Raw genomic sequence first — 26,965 nt, forward strand, 5'->3', positions numbered from 1 at the left:
GTTCTTGTGTTATCTGAGCAATAAAAATTCTTTGTAACTGAGCATGTTTGCCACCTTTTTAGCTTAGAGAGCATAATCTGCTCTCTCCTTGCTCCTGATAAGCATCTTAATTGATAATAATTATTTTAAAACTACTCAGATTATGATCCTTTTCTACTTTGTTTTTCCCTAAGCCACAGGGAAGTACTGCCCCTTGAGAGTAGCGTGCTTGCTGTATTCACAGAGCTTGTACCCACAGTACCTGAGGAGCCCAAGATGAATAATGTTTTCTTTGATCTAGTGAACTGAGTGCAGGGCTGGAAGCCTAGTAACAGAATCAGGGTTAGAATTGATTGCTTGTTTAGTGGATGCGCTCTTTGTGTGTTAATTTCTTCATCCAAAAAAAGTCTTTCTTTGGAAATGCTACACATGTTGCTATTGATAATTGTAGTTGGTTACGCTACCATACTATAGTTTTCTTTTTTGCAACATGAATTTAAAAACCAGGAGGATTTGTTCAAGTCTTAAGCATCTCTAGCAACTATATATCAGCTAGGCTGATATATAAGCCTGAGGATGTAGCAAAAAGTAGTCAGAAATTCAGTGATTATTGTAGTGGAACTGTGTATTTGCAGAATTAGATTTAAGATACACTTTTACCAGTATTACTTCAATATTTTCCCCTTAGATTGGCCTGTTATCAGGCCAATTGTTTTTTTTTTTTGTCCCTTATTTTTTTGGTGAAGTAGTGCTGACTGAATCCCCAAACTAACTTTTGCTAGAGACAGCCTGGTACTAGCATGATAAATATACCATAAATCTGTTATTTCCCTCAAAGGTGATAACAGCCATTCATCTTTATTCTGCATTCCTACAAATAAGCTGTGCTTGAATTTGGTTTTGTTCCTTCTTTTTAATTCTAGAATAAAGAAGTCCTTTTCCAGGGAAAAATTAAATCCTCCTTATCATTTTAGAAAAACACTTCTCTTTTTTTTGAACAGGCAATAAAAATGGGAAGTTGGTGTTAAAAACAGTAATGTTGAGAAAATATATTTTCGTTTCCTGGTTTCTAAATTTGAAAGCTTGAAAATTTTTGATAAATGTGAAACAAGATCAGATAATAGCAAGAAAAAGATTGCTTTATATGCTTGTGTATTTACAGAATTGACCTTTGGGATGCAGCTTAACATCTGAACACTGAAAGCAGTCATTTGTTTTGACAGCAGAATTAATTGAGGCTAAAACAGTCAAAATTCCACTTGTATCAAGATGTTCATCAGGAATTGCTGCCTTTGTGCTGTCAGAAAAATGACCTGTTCTGCTATGATTAAATAGTAGAATGATGGTTGGTCTGCTGAATTTGAGAGAAAGGTTGAATAAATTTTCTATTGCAGAAACAATTCAGAAGTGACACGCAGCGGGGTGGGGGTGGGGGTGGGGGGTGTCAGAATGTGCATTGATATCCAGCTGAGCTGTCAGCTGACACTGAGCCAGGAATGCAAAGCTTTGCCATTTAAAACAGTGTGTGAAGCATATGCAGTTTTTAAAAAAAAATTGACCTTTCATGCATGATTTACACTGAGACAAACTTTTGTTTTTATCAAAAACAATAATATGGCTTGTTGTTTTATTTGTAACTAGAAGTACAGATTTATGGAGTATTTTTAAAAGCTTTTGCTTGAAAAAGATATGTTAATATGTATGCATGCATGTGTGTAAATTGATCCCTTGAGATGGGGGGGAAGGGCAGAAATTTTTTTTTGAGTGCCTGAGTGTTTCCAGTTATTGAAAATTACATGTAGTTAATCTCCTGCTGCAATCCAGGAGGAGACAGTCAGTGACCTACTGCATCACATAGACACACACAAGTCTATGAGACCGGAGGGGATACACCCGAGGGTGCTGAAGGAGCTGGCTGGGGTGCTCGCCAAGCCGCTTTCCATCATCTACCAGCAGTCTTGGCTGACCGGGGAGGTCCTGACAGATTGGAAATTGGCCAATGTGATGCCCATCTATAAGAAGGGTTGGAAGGATGATCTGGGACATTACAGGCCTGGCAGCTTGACGTCGGTGCCCGGGAAGCTGATGGAGCAGCTCATCCTGAGTACCATCACACAACACATGCGGGACAACCAGATGATCAGGCCCAGTCAGCATGGGTTTATGAAAGGCAGGTCCTGCTTGACAAACCTGATCTCCTTCTACAACAGGGTGACCTGCTTATTGGATGAGGGAAAGGCTGTGGATGTTGTCTACCTTGACTTTAGTAAGGCCTTTGACACCGTTTCCCACAGCATTCTCCTGGCGAAACTGGCTGCTCGAGGCTTGGATGATCGCACGCTTTGCTGGGTAAAAAACTGGCTGGATGGCCAGGCCCAAAGAGTTGTGGTGAACGGAGTTAAATCCAGTTGGCGGCCGGTCACAAGTGGTGTCCCCCAGGGCTCGGTTTTGGGGCCTCTGCCGTTTAACATCTTTATTGATGATCTAGACGAGGGGATCGAGTGCACCCTCAGTAAGTTTGCAGACAACACCAAGTTGGGTGGGAGTGTTGATCTGCTCGAGGGTAGGGAGGCTCTGCAGAGAGACCTGGACAGGCTGGAGCGATGGGCTGAGGCCAACTGGAGGAGTTTCAATAAGGCCAAATGCCGGGTGCTGCACTTCAGCCACAACAACCCCCAGCAGCGCTACAGGCTTGGGGAGGAGTGGCTGGAGAGCTGCCAGTCAGAGAGGGGCCTGGGGGTGTTGATTGACAGCCGGCTGAACATGAGCCAGCAGTGTGCCCAGGTGGCCAAGAAGGCCAATGGCATCCTGGCCTGTATCAGAAATAGTGTGGCCAGCAGGGACAGGGAAGTGATCTTGCCCCTGTACTCGGCACTGGTGAGGCCGCACCTCAATTACTGTGTTCAGTTTTGGGCCCCTCACTACAAAAAGGCCATTGAATGACTCGAGCGTGTCCAGAGAAGGGCAACGAAGCTGGTGAAGGGTCTGGAGCACATGTCGTAGGAGGAGCGGCTGAGGGAACTGGGGTTGTTTAGTCTGGAGAAGAGGAGGCTGAGGGGAGACCTCATCGCCCTCTACAACTACCTGAAAGGAGGTTGCAGAGAGCTGGGGATGAGTCTCTTTAACCAAGTAACAAGTGATAGGACAAGAGGGAATGGCCTCAAGTTGCGCCAGGAAAGGTTTAGACTGGATATTAGGAAGTATTTCTTTACAGAACAGGTTGTTAGGCGTTGGAATGGGCTGCCCAGGGACGTGGTGGAGTCCCCATCCCTGGAGGTGTTTAAGAGTAGGGTCGACATAGCACTTAGGGATATGGTGTAGATGGGAACTGTCAGTGTTAGGTTAATGGTTGGACTGGATGATCTTCAAGGTCCTTTCCAACCTAGATGATTCTGTGAAAAATATATGCTTGGGTGGAATAACATTTCTTTCTGTCATGCATACCCTTCCTTAAAGTAGAAAGGAGCAGATACAAATGCAAAACAATTTTTAGTTGACTTTTTTATTTGTTTACCTTTTTAGCTGGGCAGGATTTTTCCAGTTCATTGATATACTTACTGAGGGCTCTTTTTTAGGGTATGACATAATACTATGTTTTTCTTCCTACAAATTATTTTATTCTTTTGACCCTAGCAAAACTTTATCTTCCCAATGACTGACTCATAGTATACTAGAGATAGGTTTTGTAACTGTTTTCAAGGTAGTTGACAAAGAACTTTACTGTCTTCAAGACAATTAGTGTCACTTTGTAGATAAATTAAGTAGCAGGTGTAAGGTTTTTATTTATAAACCCTCTTCTATAGTTGCCTTGTGTATAGTCTGAAAATACTATTCCCATCGATGTGGGCTAAATATGTAGTAGGTACTGTATTATAATTAACAGTGCAACTGTATCAGTGTAATTATATTTTCTTCATTCATCTTTGAATACGATCAGTATCTCCTTATTGCTAGCCATCCACTTTGTCTTTTAGTGTCATGAAAGTCCACATACTCACATGTCTCTTGTAACAAGAGAAACAGTACATATATTTTCTCAGTCTGAGATGCATCCTGAGCTGCAGACTCACTGTTGCTTATTTTAAGCCAGTGTCACTTATTGTACATGGTTAGATTATTTAAATTCAAAACTATCCATTTATTGAAATTACCTTTCCCTTCTTCTGTTCTGGCAAACTAAAGCTTCCTCATTTTCAGAAGCTTAACAACTGCCCTACTTCTGATTTATTTGCTTCAGTCTCTTGTCAAATAGCAGCTGTCTGCTTCCATGTGTCTATAAAACCATCATCCATTTGCCTTTTCTTCATGTCCGTATCTGTCCCAACTAGTGGAATGCTGTGAGATGCAGCAGCTTGCCTTGGAAAATGTTTTAGGATAACACTTGGTGGGAATGTTTATATACAATTAGAGGAGTTCACTGATTTTTGAGGCCCACTTCCTTTGTGTAGAATACTAAACTCTCATTAGCATCCTTATAGCTAGGTATGTGTATCCTTAAGTGACTGAAATCCCGCTAGATATGAATATCTTTCTGTTATAAAGGCTAACCTTCATTTACGCACTACGTTATTCTTTCTATCCTGCATGTGTACAGTATCAAATACTACTTTCAAGTCTGTGTACAGATATTGAAGATATTTAAGCTATGGATTTTCCATTCTATAGCTTAATGTAACAACAGGCAGACCAGACTAAAAAAGTTATCTTGAGCCTGAAACTATCCATGCTTAAAACAGAACATTAATTCAGAGACTTTTGCAAGGGTTGGACTAGATCTCCGCTATTACTTTTTACATTTTAAGACACTTAGGGTAAGTATTTTTATTTTTCATAGTCTTGCTTTGATTCTAATATTTGCTTTTTTTTTTTTACATTCATATGAAAGCTTGAGAAAAGGCTTCCTTCTCAATTGACATTGTTTTCTTGAATTTTATGAGGAAAAAAAACCCAAAGGAAATGTCAGTGCTTTGACTGTAGTACTGCAGATGATGATTATTATTATTGAAGTGTGGCAATGTCTAGATGGTCCTTTTTGGTGCTTCGGGCTATGAAGTGGCAGGGACTCTAGAGACTACTTCGGGGAATTATTTCAGTCCCCATCATCAGCAATTCATCTTAAATGTGAAACAACTGCTTTTCTTTGGATGTTGCAACATGCAGTGGATCTGTGTACTTCAGAAATTTTGGTGGTTAGACTATGCAGCATGAGGTTCTGTAAACAAAAGTATCAGTGCAGTTAACCTTCATGATTTTGAGCTGAAATCCTTGTTGGAATTAAGCCTTTGTCTATACTTCAATCATTGAGCATAAGTCTGTTAAGAGAACTTTTCTGCCTCATAGTGAAGAGGTGGTGCATCTACGTTAAAATCTCCATGTAGCCATTATGAAAGTTATTGTGATACCAGCACATAAGTTTGCATGCTTTCACTTGCATCTATATGTTATACCTGTTTGGCAATCTCCATTAATGCCCATCTACTGGGAGTTTTTGACTGTATTATCTAATGATTAAGGAAGCAGAAAGGTAGATTATATTGGTGGTTCAGAGAAGAAAGCTTTTTGAAGTTGGTTTGTTGGTTGTTTTTTTTCAATGATAGTGCAGATGTTTTTGTTTACAGATGCACAAGTACAGTGGACAGTGCAGGGGAACTTCTTGCGAAAGCATCCAAATTCCTTATTGATGGTATACTTCCATAGCAGTATGTGTGCCTAAGGACTTTTGGCTGGCTAGGAGACTGCAGCTCGACTGCAGCTCATTCTAGGGGGAAACAGTGTGGTCACAGGACACACTTCTGCCTGGGCTACAGTATTATTACCTCTTTGGACGCAAAGCCATCTGCCCATGGGAGACTAGATATTATATGGGCTACCAAAAGCTCATCACAGCTATCCTATTTTCTAAATTGGTTCACCATCAAGCACCACAGAAAATATATATTTCTGGAATTTTTTTGGTTTAAAAATACTACTCCACAGACAAAATGTGGTACTCTTTACAGCAGGCATATAGGAAATAGAACTGTTGGGAGATCTGAAGTTACAGAACAGAACTCTCAGGACAATTAAGAACTACTACAAATTTCACTCTATTCTGCTCAAAAGGGCAAAACATATGAATTTGCCTTTGCTACAAGCAAATAGTGCAACATGTTGTATTGGTGGGGGTGGGTTAAATACAAAGTTTTAAAAAACAGCAAACATCTTTGGGGATTGGAGGAAAATGCCAAACTTTTTGTTTTTTTTAATGTTTCTGGATTCATTAACAACAGCCATTAGCATCTTAAACTTCTCGGATTCCAAAGGATGAAAGGCCCTTAATTTGAAATAAGTAGGAAAAGTAAGTTAGGATCAAAAGACGCTTTAGAACTTTAACTGAATTGTAGAATCATGGAATCATTTAGGTTGGAAAAGACCTTTAAGATCAAGTCCAACTGTAAACCTAACACTGCCAAGTCCACCACTAAACCATATCCAAAGTGCCACATCTACACATCTTTTAAATACCTCCAGGGATGGTGACTCAACCACTGCCCTGGGCAGCCTGTTCCAATTCTTGATAACCCTTTGAGTGAAGAAATTTTTCCTAATATCCAATCTAAACCTCCCCTGGTGCAACTTGAGGCCATTTCCTCTCCTCCTATCACTTGTTACTTGGGAGAAGAGATCAACCCCCACCTCCTACACCCTCCTTTCAGGTAGTTGTAGAGAGCAATAAGGTCTCCCCTGAGCCTCCTTTTCTCCAGGCTAAACAACCCCAGTCCCCTCAGCCGCTCCTCACAGGATTTGTTCTCTAGGCCCTTCACCAGCATCATTGCCCTTCTTTGGACACGCTCCAGCACCTCAATGTCTTTCTTGTAGTGAGGGGCCTAAAATTGAACACAGTTTTCGAGGTGTGGCCTCACCAGTGCAGAGGACAGAGGGACAATCACTTCCCTAATCCTGCTGGCCACACTGTTTCTCATACAAGCCAGGATGCTATTGGCCTTCTTGGCCACCTGGGCACACTGCCAGCTCATATTCAGCTGGCTGTTGACCAACACCCTGTGATGGTTTAGCCCCTGCCGGGGTCTGAGACCACGCGGCCACTGCCCCTCCCTCACAAAGGGAGTGAAATACAAAGCCCTGGGACTGAAATAAGGAAAGGTTTAATACAACAGTGCAATAGCAACACAACAAACAGCAACAATAACAGTAATAGTGATAGCAATGAACAGAGCAAAATAGCTACCAAATACAGCAGTGAGAGGACCAGATGTACAAAACCACGAGTGCACCGCGCTCCCGCGCCAGGAAAATGTGACGCGTCAGGATGTGACGTCCGCATGGTATCTGAATAACCCGGCTAGAGCTCCCCCCCACTGCTGGGGAAACTTAACCCTATCCTGGTTAAACCAGGACATAATCCACCCCTTTAGTCTATACCATGTGCGTCACATCCAGCTGCCACTTAGCAATTAGCATTGACAAGGAAAAATTAACAAAAGCACAGTATAACTCACGGTGTGTTTTCACCCACAGTCAAGTCCCCTTGTGGCACGCATCGGACCTCTCCATCCTTCTGCATCACCCACCAGGTGCACCCAGGTCCTTGAGCAAAAACCATCCCGTGGATGGGTTTGCCTTTGCCCGGCGCAGGACTAACCCAGACCATTTTTCCCAGCAGGTCCCTCATGTGCACCACAGGGCCTCTATCCCCGTCCACAACACGTGGAAGGTTTGACTGAGCCAGGCCAGCTCGATTGGCAGATCCTCTTGTGTTGACTAACCAAGTGGCCTTTGTCAGATGTGTGTCCCTGTGTTTGAAGGTTCCACCCCCCATTGCTCTCAATGTAGTTTTTAACAGTCCATTGTAGCGCTCGATCTTCCCAGAGGCTGGTGCGTGGTAGGGGATGTGGTAGACCCACTCGATGCCGTGTTCTTCTGCCCAGGCATCTATGAGGTTATTTCGGAAGTGAGTCCCATTGTCCGACTCAATCCTCTCTGGGGTGCCGTGTCGCCACAGGACTCGCTCTTCAAGGCCCAGGATGGTATTCCAGGCAGTGGCGTGGGACACTGGATAAGTTTCGAGCCATCCAGTGGTTGCTTCCACCATTGTGAGCACGTGGCGCTTGCCTCGGCGGGTCTGTGGCAGTGTGATGTAGTCGATCTGCCAGGCCTCTCCATACTTATATTTCATCCATCGATCTTCATTCCGCTGGGGCTTCACCCGTTTGGCTTGTTTGATTGCAGCACACGTCTCACATCCGTGGATGATCTCTGCGATGGTGTCAATGGTGAGGTCCACCCCTCGATCTCGAGCCCACCTATATGTTGCATCTCTGCCTTGGTGGCCCGAGGTCTCATGGGCCCACCGGGCTATGAACAGTTCACCTTTACGCTGCCAGTCCAAGTCCACCTGAGCCACCTCGATCTTAGCAGCCTGGTCTGCCTGCTGGTTGTGTTGATGTTCATCAGTGGCCCGACTCTTGGGTATATGGGCGTCCACATGGCGCACCTTCACAACGAGGTTCTCCACCCGGGCTGCAATGTCCTGCCATACTTCAGTGGCCCAGACGGGTCTGCCCTTGCGTTGCCAGTTGTTCTGTTTCCATTGCTGCAACCACATCCACAGGGCACTTGCCATCACCCACGAGTCAGTGTAGATATAGAGCCTCGGCCACTTTTCTCACTCAGCAATCTCCAAAGCTAATTGGATGGCTTTCATCTCTGCGAACTGGCTCGATTCACCTTGTCCCTCAACAGCTTCAGTGGTTTCTCGTGTGGGATGCCACACCGCAGCCTTCCATCGTCGATGTTTTCCCACAATGCGACAAGACCCATCAGTGAACAGGGCATATTGTTTTTCTTCCTCTGGCAGCTCGTTATATGGTGGGGCCTCCTCAGCACGTTTCACCTCTTGTTCTGGTGACATCCCAGCATCTTTGCTCTCTGGCCAGTTTATGATCATTTCCACTAATCCTGGGGGGTCGAGGTTCCCTATTCGAGCCCGTTGTGTTATCAACGCAACCCATTTACTCCACGTGGCATCTGTTGCATGATGTGTGGAGGGAGCCTTTCCTTTGAACATCCATCCCAGCACCGGCAGTCGGGGTGCCAGGAGGAGCTGTGTCTCAGTGCCGACCACTTCTGAGGCAGCTCGAACTCCTTCGTACGCTGCCAGTATCTCCTTCTCAGTCAGGGTATAGTTAGCTTCAGAGCCTTTGTATCCCTGGCTCCAAAAGCCTAGAGGTCGGCCTCGGGATTCCCCATCTGCTCTCTGCCAAAGGCTCCAGGAAGGGCCATTCTCCCCGGCTGTGGTGTAGAGCACGTTCTTAATCTCCTGCCCTGTCCGGACTGGCCCGAGAGCAACTGCCTGGGTAATCTCCTGCTTAATTTGTTCAAAGGCTTGTTGTTGCTCTGGGCCCCATTTAAAATCGTTCTTCTTGCAGGTTACGTGGTAGAGAGGGCTCACAATCAGGCTGTAGTTTGGGATGTGCATCCTCCAGAACCCCACAGCGCCCAGGAAAGACTGAGTCTCCTTTTTGGTGGTTGGTGGGGCCATGGCTGTTATCTTGTTTATCACCTCCATTGGGATGTGGCGACGCCCATCTTGCCATTTTATTCCTAGGAACTGAATCTCCCTTCCAGGCCCCTTAACTTTCTGTCGCTTGATGGCAAAACCAGCCTTCAGGAGGATTTCAATTACCTTCTTTCCTTTCTCAAAGACTTCCTCAGCTGTGTCCCCCCATACAATGATATCATCAATGAACTGCAGGTGTTCTGGAGCCCCACCTTTCTCCAGTGCAGTATGGACCAGTCTATGGCAAATGGTGGAGCTGTGGTTCCACCCCTGGGGCAATCGATTCCAGGTGTACTGGATACCCCTCCAAGTGAATGCAAACTGTGGCCTGCACTCTGGTGCTATTGGAATGGAGAAGAACGCGTTAGCGATGTCAATCGTGGCGTACCACTTGGCTGCCTTCGACTCCAGCTCATACTGGAGCTCTAGCATGTCCGGCACTGCAGCACTCATCGCTGGCGTAACTTCATTCAGGCCACGGTAGTCCACGGTCAGTCTCCATTCGCCATTAGGTTTTCTCACTGGCCATATAGGGCTGTTGAAAGGTGAGTGATTCTTGCTGATCACCTTCTGGCTTTCTAGTCGACGGATCAGCTGATGGATGGGGACCAGGGAATCTCGGTTAGTACGGTACTGTCGGCGGTGCACTGTCTTGGTAGCAATTGGCACTCGCTGCTCTTCAACCTTAAGCAACCCCACCACCGAGGGGTCCTCTGAGAGGCCGGGTAAGGTGGACAATTGCTCAACCTCCTCCAGGGCAGCTATACCAAAGGCCCACCGGTACCCTTTTGGGTCTTTAAAGTACCCTCTCCTGAGGTAATCTATACCTAGGATGCACGGGGCATCTGGGCCAGTCACAATGGGGTGCTTATGCCAGTCCTTCCCAGTTAAGCTTACTTCAGCTTCTAATAGGGTCAGCTGTTGGGATCCCCCTGTCACCCCGGAGATGCAGATGGGTTCAACCCCACTGTGGCTTGATGGCATCAGGGTGCACTGTGCGCCAGTGTCTACCAAGGCCTTATATTCTTGTGGGTCTGATGTGCCAGGCCATCGGATCCACACCTTCCAGTAAATCCGATTATCCCTTTCCTTCACCTGGCTGGAGGCAGGGCCCCTCTAATCCTGCTCACCATCACTCACTTGATCTAAGAGTGACTCCTGCAAGAATGACTTCCTGGTCCCCTCAAGAGGGTCAAGCATAATGTTGGCCATTCGATTTTGTCTGGGGGATTTCCGACTGGACACTGGAGCTGCATCTCTCTTGGAAGACTCCCCTTTCATGGTGGTCTTCCCTTTCAGCTGCTGTACTCGTGCAGCTAGGGCGGAAGTGGGCTGTCCATGCCACCTTCTCATGTTTTCCCCATGGTCGCGGAGGAAGAACCACAGGGTGCCCCGTGGTGTGTACCTTCCACTGCCCTTCTCTTGGGTGGGGAAAGGCCTGCTTCTAATGGCTGAGACGTCAGCCCGTGCAGGTGGAATGTAGGACATGTCCTCTTCCACTTTCTGGAGCCTCTGAGACAGTTCCTCTACAGCTGAAACCCAGGCATGTTGAGAGGAAGGGAGACTTCCCTCATATTGCCGGAGCTGCATAGTCACTTCATCCACTGTCTGAGTCTGGGTGTCTCGCCACCAGGACGCTACTGCTAATGCTTTGGAATGTCCCTCTGGTCCACTTTGCAGGAACTTCCGCCACATCAGCTGTGTGCAAGGGGCCTGATCTGGATCCATTGGTGACCGCTCATCATTCAGATCACCATAGATCATATCAAACACAGCCATTTCCCTGAGGTTTTGGATGCCTTTCTCCATGTCGGTCCACTTGCCTAACCGACATAGAGCATCATCCTTGTAGGGGTACCTCTCCCTCACAGCGAGCAGGAGTCACTTCCAAAGGCTGAGGGTTTGAGCCTGTTTCCCTATTGCCTTGTCAATACCAGCCTGCTTGGCTAAAGGTCCCACCTGCTTGGCCTCTCTCCCCTCCAATTCCAAACCAGCAGCTCCACTATCCCAGCATCGGAGCAGCCAGGTGCAAATTTGCTTGCCTGGAAGGTGGCTGAAATCCTTCCGCATATCTCGCAACTCACTGAGGGATAGAGATCGGATGATTACCTCCGGCTCTTCCTCCTGCTCTCGTGATGGGCCTGGTTCATCATCACCCTGTACACTGCGAGGGGATTTTTTGGTATATTTGGTTTTCCGTATCGGGGCAACTGATATTGGCACTGCTTGTCCCTCTGGCCCAGCTGCTGTGCTGGTGGAGGTGACTGATACTGGCACTGCCTGTCCCCCTGGCCCAGCTGCTGTACCAGCAGGTTCACTTTCAGATCCTGCAGCCCCTTCTCCCCCTTGAGGGCAGTGATCAGTGTTAAAGATGACACGGTAGGCATGGGCAAGCCCCCAGCACATCGCAGCGAGTTGCATCTCCTGGGGTTTGTCAGATTGGCAGCACACCTTTTCCAAATGCTCCACCAGTTTATCAGGACTCTGCACTTGTTTGGGAGTGAGATCCCAAAGCATTGGGGGTGACCACTGACTCAGGCACTTGCCCATCTTTTCCCACACACCTAGCCATTTATAACTATCTGCCCTCGGGGCAGGTTTCCGGGTGGTGCTATTGTTGGAGAAGTACCGCATGGCCCAAAACAAGATCTGGCAGACATTCAGAAAGCACAGAGCCGCAAGCACACTGGCCTGGGTGCTCCAGGGATAGCTGAAACTCTCAAAAACCGAGAGGATCTCCCCTGGCTCACCCATAGAGGGGGTGAGACCCCAAACAAAAGCCCAGACAGCAAACAGGTACCGATTCACCCCCACAAGCAGCAAAACGAGCCCATTATAAGCAGACAGTAACCAGTAGAGCAAAACAAGTCCCTTGATACATTTTCCACCGAGAACAAACACCAGTACTAGGAGCACAGAGTGGAGATGAGGATTAATCCAGCCCCACCACGCAAGCAAACTGTCCAGCATTGCAAACATTTCTTATCAAACAATACAAGTAAAAGCAGAAAAATTACACCTAACAGATTGCTCTAACACACCTTCTCCTTTTGTCCTTATTTCAGTCTTCTCCAGCCTCACGTTGGGCGCCAAAGTTGTGGTGGTTTAGTCCCTGCCGGGGTCTGAGACCACGCGGCCACTGCCCCTCCCTCACAAAGGGAGTGAAATACAAAGCCCTGGGACTGAAATAAGGAAAGGTTTAATACAACAATGCAATAGCAACACAACAAACAGCAACAATAACAGTAATAGTGATAGCAATGAACAGAGTAAAATAGCTACCAAATACAGCAGTGAGAGGACCAGATGTACAAAACCACGAGTGCACCGCGCTCCCGCGCCAGGAAAATGTGACGCGTCAGGATGTGACGTCCGCATGGTATCTGAATAACCCGGCTAGAGCTCCCCCCCACTGCTGGGGAAACTTAACCCTATCCTGGTTAAACCAGGACACACCCCCAGGTCCTTTTCCACCAGGCAGCTTTCCAGCCACTCTTCCCCAAGCCTGTAGTGTTGCATGGGGTTGTTGTGACACAGGTGCAGGACCCAGCACTGAGCCTTGTTGAATTTCATAGAATTGGCCTCATCCCATTGATCCAGCCTGTCCAGATCCCTCTGTAGAGCCTTCCTACCCTCAAGCAGATCAACAGTCCTGCCCAACTTGGTGTTGTCTCCAAACTTAATGAGGGGGCATTGATAAAGATATTAAACAGAACTGGCCCCAATACTGAGCCCTGGGGAACATCACTTGTGACTGGCCACCAACTGGATTTAACTCCATTCACCACCACTCTTTGGGCCCAGTCATCCAGCCAGTTTTTTTTATCCAGCCAAGAGTATGCTTGTCCAATCCATGAGCAGCCAGTTTCTCCAGGAGAATGCTGTGAGAAATGTTGTCAAATGCTTTATTCAGGTCTAGGTAAACAACATCCACAGCCTTTCCCTCATCTGCCCTGCCTTTTAGAAACCCATTCTCCTTCTCTGTCCTTTTCTTGCTATAATACATTAATAGAAGCATTTTTTTATTGTCTTTTACGGCAGTAGCCAGATTAAGTTCTAGTTGGGCTTTGGCCTTTCTAGTTTTTTCCCCGCATAACCTCACAACATCTTTGTAGTCCTCCTGAGCTGCCTGCCAAAGGTCATAAACTTCTTCCCCCCCCCCCCCCCCCCCCCCCCCGAGTTCCAGCCAAAGTTCTCTGTTCAGCCAGACTGATGTTCTTCCCTGTCAGCTTATCTTTCAGCACATAGGGATGGCCTGCTCCTGTGCCTTTAAGATATCCTTCTTGAAGAATGTCCAGTCTTCCTAGACTCCTTTGTCCTTCAGGACTGCCTTTCAAGGGACTCTGTCAACCAGGCCCCTAAACAGATCAAAGTCTGCCCTCTCCAAATCCAAGGTGGAAGTTTTGCTGCACCCCCTCCTTACTTCTCTGAGAATCCAAAACTCTGTCATTTCATGATTGCTGTGCCCAAGATGGCCTCCAACCATCACAGAACCTGTAAGTCCTTCTCTGTTTGCAAAAAACAGGTCCAGTGGGGCACCTTCCCTAGTTGGCTCCCTCACCAGCTGTGTCAGGAAGTTCTCTTCCACACGCTCCAGGAATCTCCTAGACTGTTTCCTCTCTGCTGTATTGTATTTCCAACAGACATCTGCTAAGTTCAAGTCCCCCACAAGAGCAAGGGCTAGCAATCATGTTACTTCTCCTAGCTGTTTATAGGATATTTCATCTGACTCTTCATCCTGGTTGGGTGGTCTATAACAGACTCCCACCATGGTATCTGCCTTGTTGGCCTTTCCCCTGATTCTTAGCCATAAACACTCGACCCTTTCATCGCCATCATCAAGCTCTAGACAGTGAAAACACACCCTAACACACAGGGCTACCCCACCGCCTCTCCTTTCCTGCCCATCCCTTCTGAAGAGTTTATAGCCAGCCATTGCAGCATTTCACTTGTGTGAGTCATCCCACCATATTTTTGTGACTGCAACTATATCATAGTTTTCCTGCTGCACAGTGGCTTCTGGATCCTCTCATTTGTTGCCTATGCTGCATGCATTGCTGTAGATGCACTTCAGTTGGGCTATTGGCCCTGCCACCTTTTTTGGGGAAAAGCTCATTCTCAGGTGCTTCTGTGGTTTCTAACGCATCAACAAGTCTTGCATCTTTACTGCTGTGTGGCTCTCCATCCCCTACCTCCACTGAGATGGCAGACTGAAGGACCTCCCTAGCACACTGTCCCTCAAATGTTGGAATGCTGCCCCCAGGCTTATCTCTAGTTTTATCCCGTTCCCCCTTCAAATTTAAAGATCTTTCAGTGAGCCCTGCTAACTCCTGCACAGAGATTCTCTTCCCCCTTTGTCATAGTTTAAACCTGGCTGGCAGCCAAATGCCACACAGCTGCTCACTTGCCCTTCCCTGCTCAGTGGATGGGGAGTATATTGGAGAGGTAAAGGGAGACTCATAGGTTGAGATAAAACCAGTTTAATAATTGAAATAAAATAAAACAATAACAGAAAGTACAAATGGGTAATGGACAATGCAGTTGCTCAGCACCTGCTAACTGATACCCAGCAGCTTCATGGCTAGTGATCCCAAAATACCAAGATCCCACAATTGCAATCCCAGAAGCAAGAGAGAACCGTCTCCTTCCTGGCTGCCCCTCCTCTATAATACTGAGCATGACATTACATAATATGGAATATTTCATTGGCCAGGTTGGGTCCAGTGCTCTGTCTCTGCTCCCTCCCAGGTTCTTGTACATCTGCGCATGGGCAGGACATGGAAATTTGGGAAATCCTTGGTCTCTTAGCAACAACCATAAACATCAGTGTATTATCATTATTCTTCTCATACCAAATCTCATACTGAATCCAAAGCACAGCACTATTCTAGCTACTAAGAAGAAAAATTAACTCTATCCCAGCTGAAACAAGGACACCCTTTGGAACAGGTGCACCCTGTCTATTGCCAGCAGGCCTGGTGTCATGTAGACTGACCCATGATCAAAAAACCCGAAATTCTGCTGGTGACACCGGGCTTGGAGCCAGGTATTGATCAGTTGGCTTTTCCTGTTTCTTCCCTTATCATTCCCTGTAACTGGAAGGATAGAAGAGATTACTACTTGTGCTCGTGATCTCTTAGCCAGTCATCCCAAGGCCCTGAAGTCTCTCTTGATTGCCCTCAGACTTCTTGTTGCAACTTCATCACTGCTTACCTGAAAAATCCATAATGGATAATAATCTGAGGGCCATACCAGGCTAGGAAGTCTTCTCTTCACATCTTTAAGCTGGGCCCAAGGGAGGCAGCAGATTTCCCTAGGAAGTGGGTCCAGTCTGCATATTGGGCCTTCTGTTCCTCTCAGGAGAGAGTCTTCAATGACAATGACCTGTCTTCTTTTCTTTATGGAAGCAGTTTCTCTTACAACAATTTGTTGCAAGAGAATGCTGTTTCCATGGTTGTTATTTATCTTTCTTGCAGTAAAGCAGCTAGTAGATGTTGGGAAAGGAGAGGGAGTGTGTGGGGAGAAGGAACTTGTCTATTAACTGCCCATTTTGGTGAAGCATGGAATAAGCTAATAGGTATCATTAAGAAAGCGTATTTAAAATTTCCAAATTAACTTCATAGAGAAAAGTAGGAACTGCTTACTGAATTTTTTTTGTGCAGTTTCCACCTTGTTACTATCTCTGCAAATTCTTCAGTAACTGAGAGTTTTTCAAATTGTGTTTTATAGTCTTCCCTATGAGAAAAGAATACATTGTTGCAAGAGCGAGGCGAGTTTTTTGGGGGTAAGCTGGCATCTGTTAAATCAAATTAAAAATAGGATCATTTTCTCTGTGTGTTTCAGTGCTAAGCATGAGTGTTATTAAGCTGTAAAAAAACCATCCTCAAAGACAAGTGTTAGGCAAGTGTAATGGACAAAATGCAGAAAGTGTGTGGTGTTAAAGAAAATCTTTGTGTTCTGCTTGTGTTAGAAGTGAAGGTTGAAGATACTGATCTGATGAGTGTTTGTATTGGGTTTGCGTGGCATGGTTTTTGTAGTGGACGGGCTACAGGGGTGGCTTCTGTGAGAAGATGCCAGAAGCTTCGCCCATGTACAATAGAGCCAATGCCAGCCGGCTCCAAGATGGACCCGCCACTGGCCAAGGCTGAGCCCATCAGCGATGGTGGTAGCACTTCTGTGATAACATATTTAAGAAAGGGGAAAAAATCTTGGGGGAACAGTTGCAGCTGGAGAGAGGAGTGAGAGTACGTGAGAGGAACAACCCTGCAGGCACCAAGGTCTGGGAAGGAGAGGGAGGAGGTGCTCCAGGTGCCAGAGCAGAGATTCCCCTGCGGCTCGTGGTGAAGACCATGGTGAGGCAGGCTGGCCCCCTGCAGCCCATGGAGGTCCACGGTGGAGCAGATAATCCATCTGCAGCCTGTGGAGGACCCCACGCCAGAGCAGGTGGCTGTGCCCTGAAGGAAGCTGTGACCTTGTGGAGAGCCTGTGCTGGAGCAGGTTCCTGGCAGGACCTGTGGCCCAATGGGGAGAGGAGCCCACACAGGAGCATGTTTTCTGGCAGGACCTGTGGCCCTGTGGGGGACCCACACTGGAGCGGTCTGTTCCTGAAGGACTGCACCCTGTGGAAAGGACCCACGCTGGAGCAGTTCTTGAAGAACTGCAACACATGGAAAGGCCTCATGTGGAAGGAGTTTATGGAGGATTGTCTCCTGTGGGAGGGACCCCACACTGGAGCAGGGGAAGAGTGTGAGGAGTCCTCCCCCTGAGGAGATAGCTGGGAAGGGTAAAGAAAAAGATGGTATTCTGAAAAAGCTTGAGTGTTGTTTTTCTTAAAAAATATGTTTGTCTGTTTACAGTTTTTTCCTTCTGTTTTTGTTTTGGGGATGAGTGTGTGTGGTTGGTTTGGCTTTTTTCCTGGCAAAATGGGAATATGTGTAGAAGCAAGAAACAGAAGTAGTTGAATCCTTAACAAACTGATGAAAAATGTATTGTCTGATGTGTAGTGCTGAACAAGTAATCGATTTGTTCTTCAGCTAAGTTTTATGGTGTTTTTCTTAATTTTTTCCCTTAGTGTATTTTGAATGATAGAGTTTAAATACCTAAAATTAAATTATGATTAAATCAGTGTGAGGATGGAGATATCTACAGTTCTCTGAATCAGTTTTTCTTGGGTTTTTTTGTTGTTGCTTTTTATTTTGAAAGATACCTTGATTTGCTGACTTGTGGAGCACACTGTTTTACTGTGAACTTAATGGAGACCAAAAGGAGAAGGGATTAGAAGAGCAGCTTAAAATGTCCATGTAGTTACAGTAGGTAGTAGAATGGAAGCACTGTTAGGAATTTTGTATTTCATTTTGTCATATTGAATAATTAGATTTGATTTTGAAGTTATTTAATAATTGAAACTTAAAGGGCATTTAAGAGTGCCATTTGAGGTTGGCCTTTTGATATTCTGCTCTCAAGAGCTTCATTTGGAGGCCAAACAATTACTTAATGATGAATAGGATATTGATGGGTTCTATCTCCAGATCCTCATCCTGCTGCTGATTTTACAAGTACCCAGGGTTTTTTTTTAATACAGGAAAAATGTTGCAGACTTGGTCTTAATTATAATAAATACAAGTCATCACTTTGAGCCCACCTTTTTTTTTAAATAAATCATTAGATCTCTGCAAATTTTCAAGGAAAATATTTGGTAGACTTTATCTAATGTCTAAAAAAATTAAATTTAACATCAGTGGGTATCAAGTTGCATCATCAGATTCTCAATTGTCTTTTTATTTTTTTGACATAAGCATAATTTTTTTTCATTTGCAGCTTTAGCTCATAGCAGGGTTAAATAAATTCTTGTCCTAGCCAGATTGAAAGAATGAGGGTTAGGACTGCCCTTTGCAATGACAACTGACTGTTACCTTGTGTCAACTTGTCATGAATCCTGATTTAGGATCCTGCTGACTACGCGAGTTTGTTGTGAATGGTTGATTTAGACCCCTTAAAGAACCACTGTCAAAGATATCAACAAAAGTGGTTTTACTGATGTCCTGGTTTTGGCTGGGATAGAGTTAATATTTTTTTTTTCTTAGTAGATGGAATAGTGCTGTGTTTTGTATTCAGTATGGGATTTGGTATGAGAAGAATGTTGATAATACACTGATGTTTTCAGTTGTTGCTGAGAGATCAAGGACTTTCCAACTCCCCATGTCCTACCCGTATGCAAGTGCACAAGAAGCTGGGAGGGAGCAGAGCCAGAGCACTGGACCCAAACTGACCAATGGAATATTCCATATCATATAACGTTTAAACCACAGCAGTTGAAATATGATGTTGTAAAAGTGTGACTTAATGAAGTTTGATGGCAAGATTCACTCTATTACTGTACAAAGGATATAACAATGATTCAAAGTTACCAAGACAGAATCTTAGTGCACTGTAATACAAAGTTATGTGTGATATTGGTGACTTAGCAAAGATATGCAGTTGGTAAGAGGTCTCTGCCTCAGGGAGCAACCTTGAGAGGCATCCCAGCTCAAGGGGAGATCACTGCTGTGCAGCCATCTGCTTAGCAGGAAGAGCTCAAAGAAGGCTCACTTAGGCTGTTGTATTTATGGGATAAAGTGGTTGGCTTGTAGTCGGATTAGATGTGATGGCAAAGGTATGCATGAGACTCCTTATACCCACAACTTCCTTTGTTCCTTGATAAATGAGTCTTGGAAGAACCACCTACTAGTCATCTATTAATCACATGATTGGTGTTCCAAGCTCATATACATCCATGCTCATTGCATCACTCTGCTCCTTTGTGGGTTTTCAGAGAACAGACTGGAACTAGAGTTCTTGGCCTGGTTACAGCTCAGGCCTTTATCTCCTTTGGAGGCTGTACCAAACTGCTCCTAGTTTGGTTAAGGAGTCAAGTACATCTGTCACACAACTATAATGGGAAGCTGTAATAATGAATTTATTTAGATATGGCACTTAACCAGTGCTTTCTGCTTTTTTGTCCTGTTTAGTCTTAATAATTTTTTTAAAAGCTTTGTATCTTCTTTATTGCTATATTTAAGATTCTGCACATCACTTTTAACTGTCCAGGTAATTGGCCGTGAAGAGGAAACAGAGGAGCTAACAAATATAGTTAGAAAAAGTGTGACTCTCAAAATTAAGGCTATAGCTATGCTTTTTTTCCTTTTTGAAATTTTTTTTACATAGCTCTTGTTCATTAAAAGAAGATAAATCGAAAGCCTTATACTATATTATAGGTGCAATTTTGATTGAGAAGAGGAAACATTAGAAATGTTTCATGGGGTTGTAATAACATAGGCAATTAAATTGTAGACAGCGTGCACTAGTATTTTAATTTTTCAGTGTGAAAGTGAAAATAATGATTTGCTGTACATGTATGATTTTGCAATCTGCTTGGCCACTGGCAGAGTAATTGTGGTTTTCAGTTACTACCTAAATTTTTAATTAGATTATTTGTTTTTTTATGAAATATTAATAGTTGTTAAAATATCTTAAAGTTTGACCTTCATTTGAGATTAAATTTAACTTAATGTTTATCTTCATTGTAATTTCTTTAAGGCCCTCTTGAATTTGAAGAATGTAACATGTCCAATGCAGTTGAAGGTGAGTTGTAGCATAGTTATTCACCTAACAGTCCTGTGGATAGGACCTGAAACTGAGGAGAGGATATTCACATGTGAATTTGTATAACTTTAGAGTATTCCAATAGACCAAAAAGCTGTTTTTCTTTTGAGAAACTTCTGTGAAAATGAGACCTACAGTACTTTGTAAGCCTAATGTGCGATGGTCAGAGAATTTTAATGTTATAAATATGCTTTGGCTAAGACCTTGTCTTTACAGAGATTTGGATTTGGTTTACTTATGACTGTGTAATTTAATTTACAAGTGTCAAAACATGTCGTAGGCTCTTTCCATTGTTGCCATGTTATACCAATTCTAATGCAGTGTTATGGTTGCAAAGACTTCCTTTGGTGTAGCTTATTTTGCTTAGGGTATTGTTTTAAGTGGTTAAGAACTGTTTTATCTGCTTAAGCTATATATTTACTTTTGGGGCAGAGGAGCTGACAGTATAACTATAGCAGCCAACAACTTTAAAGTTGCCAAAATTGCAGCTGAGACTTAAAATCTTTTTTGTCTGAAGCAGAGAAGATCCTTGTTCAGAAACTACTCTCTGGGATGGATAAAGCACAGGAAGGGAATAAATCCCAGACTAGCATTTAAAAATTATTTTGGAGCAATTTCTGTTTCTCTTAAACTATAAGATATGGCTGAGTTTATAGCTACCTGATTTGTGAGTAGTTTTGAGTTACTTCACCCTGAAAATTTCTAAAAGTGAAGAGATTCCTTATGTGATGTGTAATGTATTTCTGTAAAGGGGAATATAGTGGGGTTTTTTAATGATGTGCTCAAATTGTCAGTTGTTAAATTTTGGAAATCAAATTATTTCCACCATTTTGCTCAAAAGCTTGCTGTAGGTAGTATCTTACATCAGAACAAAACTGTAGACTAGTTGGATCAGATGTTTGCACTCAGTCATTTTGTTTAAAGTTTGGCAGTCTACTTTGATTCAGTAAAAATTGGAGAGAGAAGCAGACGTGACAGTAAGTCTGATGGAATATTTAAATGTATTTTAATTGTAGTACATTAAATGGGTATGAAAGCAAAGTGTTTTTCTGTACTAAAGCTATATATAATCAGTTCTAAAAACAGGGAAGAAAAGACAGAGAGGAGGCATGGTTCTAGACTCAGTGGGAGCCAGCATTAAAACTGGCTACAGCACTGGAAAATCATGAACTCAGCATCAGCTGGGAAGCCAAGAGATGTTCTTGTTTTTACAGGACCAAGATCCTACCTTTTAGGAGAGACAGGGGCTTGTAGCTACCAGGAACATGCAGTGAAATAAGAACAGGGTGTTGAACTGCAGTAGCTGAGAGAGGCAGGGTTCAGTTTCTGATCAAAGTGTATTGGCTGTTCAGGATTGACTGGAGCAATAGCTCCTGTTGAGTTTCTGTGAACAGAGTCCCTTTACTCAAAACTGGTAGTGCACCCATCTTTTATAAAATAAGTGACAGTCCAGTATACCCAGCTTGGAGAGTTGGATGTACAGTACAGATCAGTTTTATAAAGACTTATGTTATAAATGTGTTGCTTGAGCCATATTTTCATTTATTTTTTTTGTATGAAGCTGATGAGGTTTAACCTCAGTAGGCAGCTAAGCCCCACACAGCCACTCGCTGACTCCCTTCACAGTGGGATGGTGGAAAAGAAGTTGGCAGGGTAAAAGCGAGAAAACTCATGGGTTGAGATAAAGACAGTTTAATAGGGAAAGCAAAAGCTGCAAATGCAAGCAAAGCAAAATAAGGAATTCATTTACCACTTCCCATCGGCAGGCAGGTGTTCAGCCATCTCCAGGAAAGCAGGGCTCCATCATGCGTAATGGTTACTTGGGAAGACAAGCACCATCACTCTGAATGTCCCCCCTTCCTTCTTCTTCCCCCAGCTCTATATGCTGAGCATGATGCCATATGGTCTGGGATATCCCTCTGGTCAGTTGGGGTCAGCTGTCCCGGCTGTGTCCCCTCCCAGCTTCTTGTGCACCCCCAGCCTCCTCACTGGTGGGGTGGGGTGAGAAGCTGAAAAGGCCTTGATGCTGTGTAAGCACTGCTCAGCAATAGCTAAAACATCCCTGTGTTATCAGCACTGTTTCCAGCACAGATCCAGAACATGGCCCCATACTAGCTACTGTGGAGAAAATTAACTATCCCAGCCAAAACCAGCACATTGTGTTAGTGAACAACATATTGGAATAATGTTCCTTTAGTTTGGCTCCATACCTACCTCCACTGTTAGATTTTTGTATTGCTCATCATGGCAGCTTTTAAAAGGTATTGACATTGCTATGCACCAGTGTTTGGCGTTGCTAAACATATACTCATCTCTTTGGTCTTTAAATGAAAAGTGTTTGTTTCATAGGGGTAAAACCACGGAAGAGGAAACCTTTTGGTTTATCAGGAATAATGAAAAAAGAAAAAGATACTGACTCTGTGTAAGTATATTTTCAGCTTGAAGCCTTGTCTTGTATGAAAGCTAGTAAATGTATGGAGATAAACATTAGCTGATGTTTAACAAAAACATGCTTTTATAACAAGTTTAGAGGAATCCTATGATTATGAAAATATCACAGCTATTTAAGTTTTTTGTAACTAAGGATTTTAAGGAAATAAATGTATTAAATGTATATAAATGTATTCATAGTATATATTATAAATGTATATAAAGTTATATAAAGGTATATAAATTCATAGTGTATTATAAATGTATTCATAGTAGTCTACTCATGTTTCATTCTTTGCATAGGTTAGTTCTCCCTTGTTCTTCATTTGAACATGGTAGATAATGTGATTCTCATATATTCCTAATGAAATAGTAGCTCTGTATGTGGAAAAAGTACTGTATGTCTGTGTTTGCAGAATTGAAGCTTCAGTTATTACTTTGTTAGAAAAACTTGTGTACTGTATAGAAGGACATAAAAAATTTTGATTTTTTTTTTCAGTAAATTGTGTCCACATTCATTTCTGAAAGACCATCATTCTAACTCATGGTTGATGTCCCAGTGTGGTGGGTTGACCTTGGCTGGCTGCCAGGTGCTCACCAAGCTGCTCTCTCACTCCCCCTCTTCAGCTGGACAGAGGAAAAAAAATATGGCAAAAGGCTCGTGGGTTGAGATAAGGACAGGGGGAGATCACTCAGCAATTACTGTCACAGGCAAAACAGAATCGACTTGGGGAAATTAGTTTAATTTATTATCAATCAAATCAGAGTAGTATAATAAGAAAATAAACCCACATCTTAAAACAACTTCCCCCCATCCTTCTTCCCAGGCTCAACTTTACTCCTGAATTCTCTACCTCCTCCTCCCCAGCAGCACAGGGGGACAGGGAATGGGGGTTGCAGTCAGTTCATCACAGGTTGTCTCTGCTGCTCCTTCCTCCTCAGGGGGAGGACTCCTCACACTCTTCCCCTGCTCCAGTATGGGGTCCCTCCCACAGGAGACAATCCTCCATTAACTTCTTCCATGTGAGTCTTTCCCACAGGCTGCAGCTCTTCACAAACTCCTCCAGCGTGGGTCCCTTCCATGGGGTGCAGTCCTTCAGGAACAGACTGTTTCAGTGTGGGTCCCCCACGGGGTCACAAGTCCTGCCAGAAAACCTGCTCCGGTGTGGGCTCCCCTCCACAGGGCCACAGGTTCTGCCAGGAGCCTGTTCCAGGGAGGGTTCTCCATGGGGTCACAGCCTCCTTCAGGGCACATCCACCTGCTCTGGCGTGGGGTCCGCCATGGGCTGCAGATGGATTATCTGCTCCACTGTGGGCCTCCATGGGCTGCAGGGGACAGCTGCCTCACCATGGGCTGCACCACAGGCTGCAGGGGAATCTCTGCTCTGACACCTGGAGCACCTCCTCCCCCTCCTTCCCCGACCTTGGTGTATGCAGGGTCGTTTCTCTCACATATTCTTACTCTCTATTCTGACTGCTGCTGGTGTTGTGCTGTTTTGGGTTTTTTTCCCCCCTTCTTAAATATGTTATCCCAGAGGTGCTACCACTGTCACTGATGGGCTCAGTTTTGGCCAGTGGCTCTGTTGGACATGGGGGGAAGCTTCTAGCAGCTTCTCACAGAAGCCACCCCTGTATCCCTCACTACCAAAACCTTGCCATGCAAACCCAATACAACCAGCTGTACCCTTTGTCATGTTCACTCCACGCTTTCTGTCTTAGATGGATTGGTGGCATTCTGTGTATTAGTAATTATGGTTACTACATTTCAGTTTATTTTGGTCATAATTTCTGTATAAGTTTTCTTAGTAGAAGTATTTGATTTAACAGAAAATAGTTTCAATTTAACAGAAACTTAGTAATATAGAAATATTATCAGTGGCAAAATCTGTATACATTCTTCTTTAAATTATTTTTTTAACCAGCCTTGTTTTTTTAATATAATTCTGAAAAATTCATCACCTAAGAACTGCAGATGCTTATTATTTGCAAATACAAAGTGCCTTATAGCTATTTTTCTTTTGGTGTTTAATTTTAGTAGTGATATGCTTCTAAACAGTGCTTTTTCTTCTCTCTGATGCCATTAGGGCTCCAAGGTGTTATTTTTCTTTAAGTCATTCCTCTCTATTTCTGTTCTTTCTGTGATGTAATCTTTCCCCCACTATCTCTTCTGTACTTTATTATGCTGAAGTAAATGGTGAGAGGAATATTGTATATAGTGTGATTTGGGTGAGCAGTAATCAGAGAATACTACTGTGTTACAAATAATTATTTTTTCTGATGGTGATTTAGTTTAAAATATTTAAAATGTTACAAATATTTGATGATATTAGTATTTTAAATAGTTTGTCTCCTTTTAAAAAGTAATCCATTTTCTTTGGAAAGTTATCTACTGCACTTTTTTTGGTGATGCAAAACTGTTGCAGTTTCAAATAGCTGCAAAAAACTAATTTGATCATTTGCCTTTGTTTCTTGCATTTACTTAATTGCAAAGTAGTGATTTTGATAGTATTGAGTACTGTTGTATGATTGAGTTCTGTAGCTGTCAGCTTTTGTTGTCCAGCAAAAACATGGGCTATTACTCAAGCTAATCTCATGTCATGTTATTAGCCTGCTTGCAAACTAGGCATATCCTTCCATCCATTCTTTGGCAGATGATGATGAAAAGTAATCTGGCCCCAGCAAAGATTCAGGGCTCTTAATAGTAGTTTTCTGGAGATGGTAAAGGCCAGGAAGCTCCAAATTAACTCTTCTCAGGTGTATCACTCAATATATCTTTACTCAGAGATCATGTTTTTCCTTGACCTGTAACAGAAAGAAAAAGGCACTAAGGGCTAAAAACTGGCTTCTATACTATGTGAAACACTTTGTACCTTTGTATGCTTGTCCATTGGATCTGAATACTTTTTAAAATGCTGTCTTTTCCCAAAGACATTTTATTTAATCTTGAAAGATAATATGGATGTCTCTTTCTAGAAGAAATTTTGTTTTTCATGGCACAATGACGTCAGCAGAAAATATAAATCACCGCAGGCACTCTGAAATGGGAAAATAATTTTACTTGCTTTCAACAAGTTGGACTGAAACTTGATTTATATTATTTGTTTCTATATTTATACACAATACAAAAATGAATAGATGCTGAGGTCAGAATGAAGTATGACTGCATGATATTGACCTCCTATGTAACACATGCCATATGCTTTTACAGAGATTCTTGCATTTATCCATAACTTCCAAATTAACTAGAACATATTGTAATGTAGGGTTTTCAAATAATAGAGGATCCATTATGTCCTTAAGTAAAATATTATATTAGTTATCTATGTCCTCTTTAAAAAATTTTATTGCTAGTCTAAATCTTGTCTGATTTCATCTTCAGTTGATGATTTTGTTATGGGCTGTACATGATAGAACTCCCTATCATGAGAAACTTCTCTGCACATAAAGGTCAAGTCTTTTCTTAATCTTCTGTTAAATTAGGCTGTAAGTTTGTTTAGTTTGTGTAGGGCAGGCTTTCTACGCCTAGAAAAAACTCATGCTTTGTAGGCTTTTCAGTTTATCAATACAGGTTTTTAAAGTGTTGACATCTAAACTGGATATTGTGTCTAGTAATGGTTTTACACAGGGAAATACCATACATAATGTATTTTATTACATATTGCTATACAGGTTTGTTACCATAAATCCAGTCTCAAAAGAGCCCTCTAAGACTTAGTTTGAAGTTTTAGAAGGCAGACATTCTTTATTGCAGCGCTGGATGCATGGGGGATCACTCCACCTAACGTGCATGCCGAAAGACGCTCATTATATACAATAGAAGAAATAAATATTCATGTAATTTCTGAGAAGTACCTGCTTATTTCCAGGGAATCTAATGCATATGTTAATACATTGTGCAAGCGTACTAAAATTTGGGGAAGGGTCTCTGAGGGGCTTCCATGGGGGTTTTTGGTGGTCTGTGGTGGTCCCTAGTGGTTGTTGAAGAGGTGTCTCTTAGTGTCCTTTCCATGAACTCTGAGTCTTTCTTTCATATAAGATCTTGTCTTGGCTCATTGCTCTGTCTGTAAAGTTTCTCAGCTTTCTTATCTTTGACTACCACAGGTGTCTGTTGGTTTCTCTGCCCTCCCCAGGATGTACCCATCACAGTTGCAAAAATTATGTCCTTGGGTGCATTCTTGTCTGAGGCCCCTTACAGCAGTTAGCGCCAACTGCTTGCAGGCATCAGCTAGCAGGCATCAGGTCCAGTCAGAGATTTCACTTCTTTTTCTAAACATTGCTTTGCATTATTTAGTGGGTTTAGTTTTTAGCTACAATCCTTAAATTCCCTTACAGAGTCCCCATTTGCTGAAATATGTT

General features: G+C 43.5%; 1 protein-coding gene across 8 annotated transcripts in view; it reads left to right on the forward strand.

Moving 5' to 3' along the window:
- Positions 1-26,965, forward strand: part of LOC141917715 (F-BAR domain only protein 2-like) — a 142,510-nt gene that overhangs the window by 52,714 nt on the left and 62,831 nt on the right. For 7 of the 8 annotated variants that reach the window (XM_074811113.1, XM_074811121.1, XM_074811114.1 and 4 more), the window contains 2 exons: positions 20,114-20,158; positions 22,529-22,601. In XM_074811113.1, the coding sequence (XP_074667214.1) occupies positions 20,114-20,158; positions 22,529-22,601 (118 nt within the window). The remainder of the gene's footprint in view (positions 1-20,113; positions 20,159-22,528; positions 22,602-26,965) is intronic. The other variant, XM_074811115.1, reaches the window with a different exon arrangement.

The sequence above is a fragment of the Strix aluco genome, chromosome W (genome assembly GCF_031877795.1).
Source record: "Strix aluco isolate bStrAlu1 chromosome W, bStrAlu1.hap1, whole genome shotgun sequence".
In the NCBI taxonomy this organism is placed as follows: Eukaryota; Metazoa; Chordata; class Aves; order Strigiformes; family Strigidae; genus Strix; species Strix aluco.